The 10006-nt window shown below is 47.2% G+C and overlaps 1 protein-coding gene across 1 annotated transcript; it reads left to right on the top strand.

Moving 5' to 3' along the window:
• Positions 1-1574: 1574 nt before the first annotated feature.
• On the top strand, positions 1575-3002 carry LOC137380538 (bile salt-activated lipase-like). Its single transcript, XM_068052504.1, has one exon. It carries the CDS (start codon positions 1575-1577, stop codon positions 3000-3002), a length of 1428 nt encoding a protein of 475 aa, XP_067908605.1.
• The last annotated feature ends 7004 nt before the right edge of the window (positions 3003-10006 follow it).

Raw genomic sequence — 10006 nt, 5'->3', positions numbered from 1 at the left:
GAGGGTGAGCTGTTACTTTCACAAGGCTAATGGCGGAGCAGCACAAGTCATCCGGCAACTTGTGTCGATTCACAACTCACGGTGTAACTTCTCCCCATCACAGATTGCTCAGTTATTCAGACTCTTAAAATGGTGTGAGCATTAAATTCACCATTACTTACTCAGCAAATTCTGGGCCATTATATTGTAAAGATTGAAGATAGTGTTGGCTGGGGTCAGGGTTAATGGAAGTCCAGTAGAGCTTGTTTTTGATGTCAGGACTGGTGTGAGTTCAGTGTGTTATCACATTAATATATTGTACAGTATTATAAAGTGTGGAAAGTTTATGAGTAGGCAAAGCATCGAAGGATAAAGTTTCTCACAGTCATCAGTTTCTCTCTGTGTTGAACTGAATTGGGAATTATAAATTTGTTTAAAATTGTGGAGGAGAACGTTTTTATTTTAGCTTTGTGACATTGTGTGTGTCTTAACCCATTCACTGCCCACTGTACTTCTGAAGCTCTCCCAAAAGCTCTTGTGGAGTTAAAATTGAAGGTTGTTTTTGCTGCTAATTACTGGTAACTATGCCATAAATTGGAAAAACTTTCATTAACTCGAGTTTGGCTTACATTTGTTTTAGTCGGGCACAATATTTTATTGTTTAAAACCCAAGCAGTATGGAGCATAGTTCATTTTTCTGAGTCAGTAGGTTATGGGTTCAAGCCCCACTACAGAGACTTCAGCATATAATCCTACTGACACTCCTGTGCAGTACTGAGGATGTACTGCACTGTTGGAGGTGCCGTCTTTCATATGAAATGTTAAACCAAGGCCCCGTTTGCCCTCTCAGTGGTTGTAAAAGATCCCATGGCACTATTTCGCTGAAGAACAGGAGAGCTCCCCAAAGTGTCCTGCCCAATATTTATCCCCCAGCTCTCATTGCTGTTTGTGCACTTTGCTGCATGCACATTGGCTGCCATATACCCTACATTACAACAGTCCCTATATTTCAATAGTACTTCATTGGCTGTAAAGCATTTTAGGATGTTCTGAGGTCATGAAAAACACTATATAAATGCAATTTTTTCACACAGAAGGGGTTCAAATGTAAAAAAACACATTAAAATTACAATATCCATGGAGTATTTCCTCTGTTTGCAATCCATGGACGTCCCAAATGAATTAAGATGTTGTTACTTCTGTTGATGCTAGATTATCTGCATTTGAAACAACAGCATGCACATTTCTTAATCAGGCTTTGCAATGGATTCCATTAACTTTCCCTATAACAGTTGTTTTGCATTCTCTGCTGTATGTTTTATAGCAGCCTTTGAACTATTACGAGAAACCAAACAATCGTATTTGCAAAATATAAATCTTAGACTTTGTGTTTAGCAATTCATCTGAAAATTGATTAAAGCAACAAGCATATCTAATCTCTAAAATAATTATATTAACCAACACTTTACAATGACACATGAACTACAGCATGAGAAAGATTAATACTTTTACTGATAAGGGAAGGTAGTATTCAGTAGGACTATTTAACTGACAGCAAGGTGCTTTGACAGGCTTAGACTGCTGATTTTGCCATCATGAGTTGTGAAGTTTTCATTCTTCTTTGTGGCCTTTGCATGTCCTTAGCATCTGCTGACCTCATTAGACAGACGGACCTGGGCTTGGTTCATGGAAGATTAGTACAATGGGAAAACAGGAGCGTGGAATGCTATCTTGGGATCCCCTATGCTGCACCTCCAGTGAATCTCCTTCGATTCCAGCCTCCCCGGCCACATCCTGGATGGAATAATACACTGAATGCAACCGAATTTGGACCAATGTGCCCTCAAGAACTTCTAGTCCTTGATCAAGTGTCTGGCAAAGAGGACTGCCTCAGGTTAAATATCTATGTGCCCTATAAAGAGATTAATTCAAGCAGGTCGCTGACGGTGATGGTGTGGCTTCATGGAGGGGCCTTTGTCTTTGGCTCTGGGAATTACAAGGCTCATGTACTAGCCGACTTTGGCCAAGTTATTGTGGTGACAATCAACTACAGATTAGGGGTTTTTGGATTTCTTTCCACAGGAGACAGTGCAGCAGTTGGCAATAGTGGGCTTCTTGACCAACGCTTTGCCATATCATGGGTAAAGGCCAACATCAAGAACTTTGGAGGCAATCCAGAGACTATTGTGATATTTGGACAGTCTGCGGGAGGTGCTAGTGTTGGATTACAATGTCTGTCACCGCTTAACACAGGACTCTTTAAACGAGCAATTTTACAGAGTGGGGTTGCTGCTGCACCCTGGGCAACAAGGTTGGATGATCCTTCCATCTGGGCTAAAAAACTTGCCTCTATATTATCTTGTCCAGTTAATGATAGTTTGGGTCTGATCAGTTGTTTGCAGGCAAAAAAAACAGTGGAACTTCTTAAAGGTGCCATTAAGTTGCATGATTTTAATTTTAAATTTGTTCCTACAGTTGGTGGTTCATTTCTTCCCAAACCACCGCAAGAGCTTTCCAGAAATGCAAGCTTAGTCAATCGATTCTCCTATGTGGCAGGGGTTAACAGTCATGAGGGAAGTTTGGCTTGGCCACAAATAAAGAAGATCGAAAACCAAGCGGACTTTATTAAATTCACATCATCTTTTCTCCAAGTAACAGCAGATAAAGTGCCAATGGTGTCTGACGCCACAATGTGGGAATACAGGGATTGGAAAGACCTTAGCAACAGCTTATTTCATCTTCAGAGACAAGCACTAGATGTAGTTGGCGATGCAGGTTTCTTAGCACCACTGGTAATGACAAGTGACTTCATAGCTAAAGCAACCAAAGGTGTTTACATATATTACTTTACCAGGCACCCAAACGCATCAGTGTCCCCTGAATGGATAGGAGCAGGGCATGGAGATGAACTTGTGTTTGTATTTGGAGTCCCAATAATGGGAGGACCACTCGTAGGAGAAGAAGAGTTTGCTCTGAGTCAACAGATAATGTCCTATTGGACAAACTTTGCTAAAACTGGGTAAGTAGAGAATGCATTTTTTGAATGTGCTTTCAAAAGTCAGGCATCGTACAAGATAAAGTGGAAAGGAAAGAAACTTCTAACTTAAAGTGTCCCTCTTTCTGTTTCACTTTCCAGAGCTGATGTCTCTCCATCAGGTCCTGTTTGAGAATGTTTTGTGAGCTAGCTTGCTCTCGAGTATTTCTGGATCTGAGCCATTTTAAAAGCACTTAAAGCAAATGTTTTGAAATGGTTTTCTTACAGAATAGCTGTACTGACTGTAAATAGGAATAGTTGATGTTTACAGATTCACATGATACCTGCTGTCACTGGTGCACGTGCAGCCTTTATTTGTAATAATCCATAATGTGTTGACATTGAATATTAGCATCAGGAATTTTGGTAATTTTGTTCCGAGCAGATTGCAGGGTCTGTAACCTCTTTAAGCCCTCCAAACCTCTGAGAGCTATATGTTCATCCATATTTGATATCTTGTGTGTCTTCCCATCCTTTCCCTCCCTAATTGGCAATCATGTCTTCAATGATCTAGACTCTTTGCTCTGGAATTTCCTCTGTAAACCCCACACCAGCCCTCTGACTTCTCCACATCGCTCTCCTCCTTATAATGAACTTCTTTGACAAGGGTTTTAGTCATCTCTCTTAATATCCCCTTCTTTGTCTCAATATCCAATTTTGTTTGAGTGTGCTTCTTTGAAACACCGTAGAATGTATTTCAAGTTGTTGCGAAAGTGGAGAAGAGGTGCTTTTCTATTCATGTCTAAATGTAAAATTCCGTTCAACATTTATTGCAGCAGTTGAAAGTTACTAGACCCCACCATGCTCCTTGACAATGATATTAGACTTTCTCAAAGGCTTCCCAATGCATCAAGCATTTTGCTGTGTGCATCCATCAGCCTTCTTATGCACACTGGGACATCAACATGCTCATCTGAATCCTTTGTGCTATCCTTGTCCCCTGGCTCCAGGCCACTCATGCCTGGTGTCTCATCACATGAAGATCCCGCTTCTATGCTCTCCTCTAAATTATGCACAGTGTCAATATCTGAGCTGGTGGCTGCGAGTATGAAATCACCTGACAATGCTGTGTCTTGATCATATCTGGCTTGTTGATTCTGCACTATCTGATCACGTTGCACTTATTGGGTATCTAAAATGAGACAGACACAAGGGTAAGGTGGGGATGTGGGAAGGCGGGGGAGGTGGGTGGGATGGTAAGAGGTGCATGCTTACAGCATCTACAGCTTGTAAGTCAGAAGAGAGTGTGTGATGAGGGGGAGGTGGTATACGAGAAGAAGGATTAGGTCTGAAGATATTGTCATCCTCAGTGGTTTCAGCACCTCCGCTGACCACGACTGCAGCAATAGGGGTCCTAATAATGTCCAGCACCTTCTCCTCCATGGGGCTCAGGACATGCAGGCACACTTGTCCCCTTCAAATCACTACTGCTACCTCCAGTTGTGTGCGACCTCATCCTGCAAGAGAGAGGGAAGTGCGTCAGTGAGTGTCATGCAATCTGTTTGGGTGATGTGGCTATCATGGTTGAATAGCTAGCAGTGTCTGAGAGCTGTGAGATATGGGTGTGAAGCTTGCAGCAGTGTTAATTGCATGAGGGTGTGGTGTAGCATATGAATGTCAGGTACGAGACCTAATTGATAGACAGAGGTTGGCAGTGTGTCCACATACGGACACCAGTGTCTGTAGTAAAAGATTTTGAGGTCCGTGACTGGTAATTTCAGGGATGAGAAATTTCACATTGACTTCTTCATTCGAGCAGAGCAGCTGTAAAGAAAATTGCAACCCAGTTTCACAGCTGACAGGTGCTGGGAGTGGGAACTGCAGTTTCTGAACTTCGGACAGATTTGGGGTTTTCCAGCAGGTTCCGATTTTTTTTAAAAAGCCAGCCAGAAAATCCTGAATCTGTCCGAAGTTCATAAACTGCTGTTCCCGCTCTCAGCATTGGTCAGACAGAGAAGGGTGGGGGGCAGAGAGGGAGAGAGGTTGAGAGAGTGGGGGGGAGCGGGAGAGAGAGAGATAGAGAGGTACAGAGAGGGAGAGAGAGGGGGAGAGAGGGGGGGACAGAGAGGAGAGACAGAGGGGGAGAGAGGGGTGAGAGAGGGGTGAGAGAGTGGAAAGGGGGGGGAGAGAGAGGGGAGGAGTGAAGGGAGAGAGAGCAGGGGAAAGAGGAGAGAGAGAGGGGGAGAAAGGGCGGGGAGAGAGAGAGGGTAGATAGAGGGGAGGGGTAGATGGGGGAGAAATGGGGGAGCGAGAGATGGGGAGAGAAGGGAGACAGAGACAAATAAAGAGAGGGGAGAGGTGGGGGAGAGGGATGGGAGAGAGAGGGGAGAGAGAGGGGAGAATGAGGGGTGAGAGGGGGAGAGAGAGAGGAGGACAGAGAGAATGGGGAGAGACAGAAGTGGGGGGAGAGAGAGGGGGAAGAGAGAGGGAGAGAGAAAGGGAAGCGAGAGGGGAGAGAGTGGGACAGACAGAGGAAGAGAGAGAGGGAGGGGGGAAAGAGAGGGAGTAGAGGGACGGACACAGGGAGGAGGGAGGGGGAGAGAGATGGACACTGAAAGGGGAGAGAGAGGGGAGGGAGGAGGGTGGAAGAAAAGGGGGAGAGAAAGATGGGGCGAGAAGGGAGACAGAGACAGGCGAGAGAGGGGAGAGACAGAGGGGGGGAGAGGGATGAGAGAGAGAGGGGAGGGAGAGAGAGAGGGGAAAGAGAGAGAGAAGTGGGAGAGGGACAAGTGGGAGAGAGAGGTGGGAGAGAGTAGGAGAAAGAGGGGGGAGAGAGGGGAGAGAGGAGGAGACAGAGGAAGAGAGAGAGGGGAAGAGAAGTAGAGGGAGCAAGGGTGGAGAGAGAGATGGGAGAGAGAGATAGGAGAGAAAGAGGGGGAGAGAGAGGAAGGAAAGGGATGGATACAGAGGGAGGAGAGAGAGGGGAGAGAGAAAGGGAAGAGAGAGGGGAGAGAGTGGGACAGACAGAGGAAGAGAGAGAGGGAGGGGGGAAAGAGAGGGAGTAGAGGGACGGACACAGGGAGGAGAGAGGGGGAGAGAGATGGACACTGAAAGGGGAGAGAGAGGGGAGGGAGGAGGGTGGAAGAAAGGGGGGAGAGAAAGATGGGGCGAGAAGGCAGAGACAGGCGAGAGAGGGGAGAGACAGAGGGGGGGAGAGGGATGAGAGAGAGAGGGGAAAGAGAGAGAGAAGTGGGAGAGGGACAAGTGGGAGAGAGAGGTGGGAGAGAGTGGGAGAAAGAGGGGGGAGAGATGGGAGAGAGGAGGAGACAGAGGAAGAGAGAGAGGGGAAGAGAAGTAGAGGGAGCAAAGGTGGAGAGAGAGATGGGAGAGAGAGATAGGAGAGAAAGATGGGGAGAGAGAGGAAGGAAAGGGATGGATACAGAGGGAGGAGAGAGAGGGGAGAGAGAAAGAGGGGGAGAGAGAGGAGTGAAGAGGGATGGATACAGAGGGAGGAGAGAGAGGGGAGAGAGAAAGAGGGGGAGAGAGAGGAGGGAAGAGGGATGAATACAGAGGGAGGAGAGAGAGAGGAGAGAGATGGACACAGAGAGGGGAGAGAGAGAATGAGAGGGGAGAGAAAGAGATCAAGATCACACCTGACAGCTGGACATCTATCCAGATTCTCCGCATTGCTACATCAAGTGTGTGGACAGGCATTGACTACTTGTGGAAGCAAAAACAATGCCAGGTATCTCCCTAAATAGGAAGAAATGCATTTTAAAACAGACTGTGTTTTGATTCCATTAGGATATACACTTTATAAACAGATTAGTTGCCCCCATGTCTGTGGCGGAGTCAATAATTTTGTCAAATGTCCATGGTGCAACATTTTGGTGTCTATCCCTGTTGATCGAGATTATTGGTAGGTGTGTGATGGAGTTGTGATGAATTGAGCTGTGTCTGAGGCTCTGGTGCAGTTGGTAGGATATGGCATTTGAAGATGCATTCACTGACCTTGACCACGAGTGTAGGCCATTGAACTTCTTGCAGCACTGTACCAGGTCCTCAGGGCTTGACTGCTTCAATTGACCTCCACAGCTATCTGCACCTATTGCATTCTGAGCACATGTCTGCAGGGTCTCCTGGTTACTTGCAGATACAGGACATCTCTCCTCCTTGCACCTCCCCCACCAAGGCCTCCCGTGCAGCGTCGGAAAATCTTGCAGCCTCTTCTCTCCCATGTTGTGCCATTCTTCTAACTCTCCCAAGTCAGAATCAGTTGTAGAATGACTTCCAGCACCTGTTCTAGCTAGCATGCTAGCTTTAACTGGTGCTAGCCTCTCACAATTTTGGTGCCCCAGCTGAAGAATCTAGCCAATGAACAGTGCTGTTAGCACTGGCTGGATGCTGAAATCATTATAATGAGCAGGCAACATGAGGTTGACACATTGAATGGGTGCAGGGCAATCACACATCTCGATCCCTGTATCCATTTCAGTGACTATTGAACTTAGACCCCAGACAGTTTCTTACCCTGTTCACATAGGTCACAGATTCCCTGTAGACGGAACTGCACCAAAAAGCCTCACTAACCACAGTAAGTTTTTTTTTATTCATTCATGGGATGTGGGCGTCACTGGCTATGCCAGCATTTATTGCCCATCCCTAATTGCCCTTGAGAAGGTGGTGGTGAGCTATCTTCTTGAACCGCTGCAGGGTAGGTAGACCCACAGTGCTGTTAGGAAGGGAGTTCCAGGATTTTGACCCCAGCGATAGTGAAGGAACGGCGATATAGTTCCAAGTCAGGATGGTGTGTGACTTGGAGGGGAACCTGCAGGTGGTGGTGTTCCCATGTATTTGCTGCCCTTGTCCTTCTAGTTGGTAGAGGTCGCGGGTTTGGAAGGTGCTGTCTAAGGAGCCTTGGTGCATTGCTGCAGTGCATCTTGTAGATGGTACACACTGCTGCTCCTGTGCATTGGTGGTGGAGGGAGTGAATGTTTGTAGATGGTGTGCCAATCAAGTGGGCTGCTTTGTCCTGGATGGTGTTGAGCTTCTTGAGTGTTGTTGGAGCTGCACCCATTCAGGCAAGTGGAGAGTATTCCATCACACTCCTGACTTGTGCCTTGTAGATGGTGGACAGGCTTTGGGGAGTCAGGAGGTGAGTTACTCGCCACAGGATTCCAAGCCTCTGACCTACTCTTGTAGCCACGGTATTTATATGGCTACTCCAGTTCAGTTTCTGGTCAATGGTAGCCCCTAGAATGTTAATAGTGGGGGATTCAGCGATGGTAATGCCATTGAATGTCAAGGGGAGATGGTTAGATTCTCTCTTGTTGGAGATGGTCATTGCCTGGCACTTGTGTGGTGCGAATGTTACTTGTCACTTATCAGCCCAAGCCTGGATATTGTCCAGGTCTTGCTGCATTTCTACACGGACTGCTTCAGTATCTGAGGAGTCACGAATGGTGCTCAACATTGTGCAATCATCAGCGAACATCCCCACTTCTGACCTTATGATTGAAGGAAGGTCATTGATGAAGCAGCTGAAGATGGTTGGGCCTAGGACACTACCCTGAGGAACTCCTGCAGTGATGTCCTGGAGCTGAGATGATTGACCTCCAACAACCACAACCAGCTTCCTTTGCGCTAGGTATGACTCCAGCCAGCGGAGGGTTTTCCCCCTGATTCTCATTAACCTCTGTTTTGCTCGGGCTCCTTGATGCCATAGTCGGTCAAATGCTGCCTTGATGTCAAGGGCAGTCACTCTCACCTCACCTCTTGAGTTCAGCTCTTTTGTCCATGTTTGAACCAAGGCTGTAATGAGGTCAGGAGCTGAGTGGCCCTGGCGGAACTCAAACTGAGCGTCACTGAGCAGGCTATTGCTAAGCAAGTGCTGCTAGATGGCACTGTTGATGACACCTTCCATCACTTTACTGATGATTGAGAGTTGGCTGATGGGGCGGTAATTTGCCGGGTTGGACTTGTCCTGCTTTTTGTGTACAGGACATACCTGGGCAATTTTCCACATTGCTAGGTAGATGCCAGTGTTGTAGCTGTGCTGGAAGAGCTTGGCTAGGGGCGCGGCAAGTTCTGGAGCACAGGTCTTCAGCACTATTGCCGGCATATTGTCAGGGCCCATAGCTTTTGCAGTATCCAGTGCCTTCAGTCGTTTCTTGATATCACGCGGAGTGAATCGAATTGGCTGAAGTCTGGCATCTGTGATGCTGGGGACTTCAGGAGGAGGCCGAAATGGATCATCAACTCGGCACTTTTGGCTGAAGATTGTTGCAAATGCTTCAGCCTTATCTTTCGCACTGATGTGCTGGACTCCCCCCATCATTGAGGATGGGGATATTTGTGGAGCCACCTCCTCCAGTTAGTTGTTTAATTGTCCACCACCATTCACGGCTGGATGTGGCAGGACTGCAGAGTTTAGATCTGATCCGTTGGTTATGGGATCGCTTAGCTCTGTCTATCGCATGCTGCTTACGCAGTTTGGCATGCAAGTAGTCCTGTGTTGTAGCTTTACCAGGTTGACACCTCATTTTGAGGTATGCCTGGTGTTGCTCCTGGCATGCCCTCCTGCACTCTTCATTGAACCAGGGTTGGTCTCCTGGCTTGATGGTAATGGTAGAGTGGGGGATATGCCGGGCCATGAGGTTACAGATTGTGGATGAGTACAATTCTGCTGCTGCTAATGGCCCACAGCGCCTCATGGATGCCCAGTTTTGCATTGCTAGATCTGTTTGAAATCTATCCCATTTAGCACGGTGATAGTGCCACACAACACGATGAATGGTATGCTCAATGTGAAGGTGGGACCTCGTCTCCACAAGTACTGTGCGGTGGTCACTCCTAGCAATACTATCATGGACAGAAGCATCTGTGGCAGGCAGATTGGTGAGGATGAAGTCAAGTATGTTTTTCCCTCTTGTTGGTTCCCCCACCACCTGCCGCAGACCCAGTCTAGCAGCTATGTCCTTTAGGACTTGGCCAGCTCGGTCAGTAGTGGTGCTACCGAGCCACTTTTGGTGATGGACATTGAAGTCCCCCACC

This window comes from Heterodontus francisci, chromosome 2, assembly GCF_036365525.1.
Source record: "Heterodontus francisci isolate sHetFra1 chromosome 2, sHetFra1.hap1, whole genome shotgun sequence".
In the NCBI taxonomy this organism is placed as follows: Eukaryota; Metazoa; Chordata; class Chondrichthyes; order Heterodontiformes; family Heterodontidae; genus Heterodontus; species Heterodontus francisci.
The sequence above is the reverse complement of the archived record's forward strand: the minus strand, read 5'-3'. Positions and strand labels throughout refer to the sequence as shown.

What these genes read in the sequence shown, in the direction of transcription:
- LOC137380538 (XM_068052504.1), top strand. Translation starts at nt 1,575, where the DNA reads ATGAGTTGTGAAGTTTTCATTCTTCTTTGTGGCCTTTGCATGTCCTTA.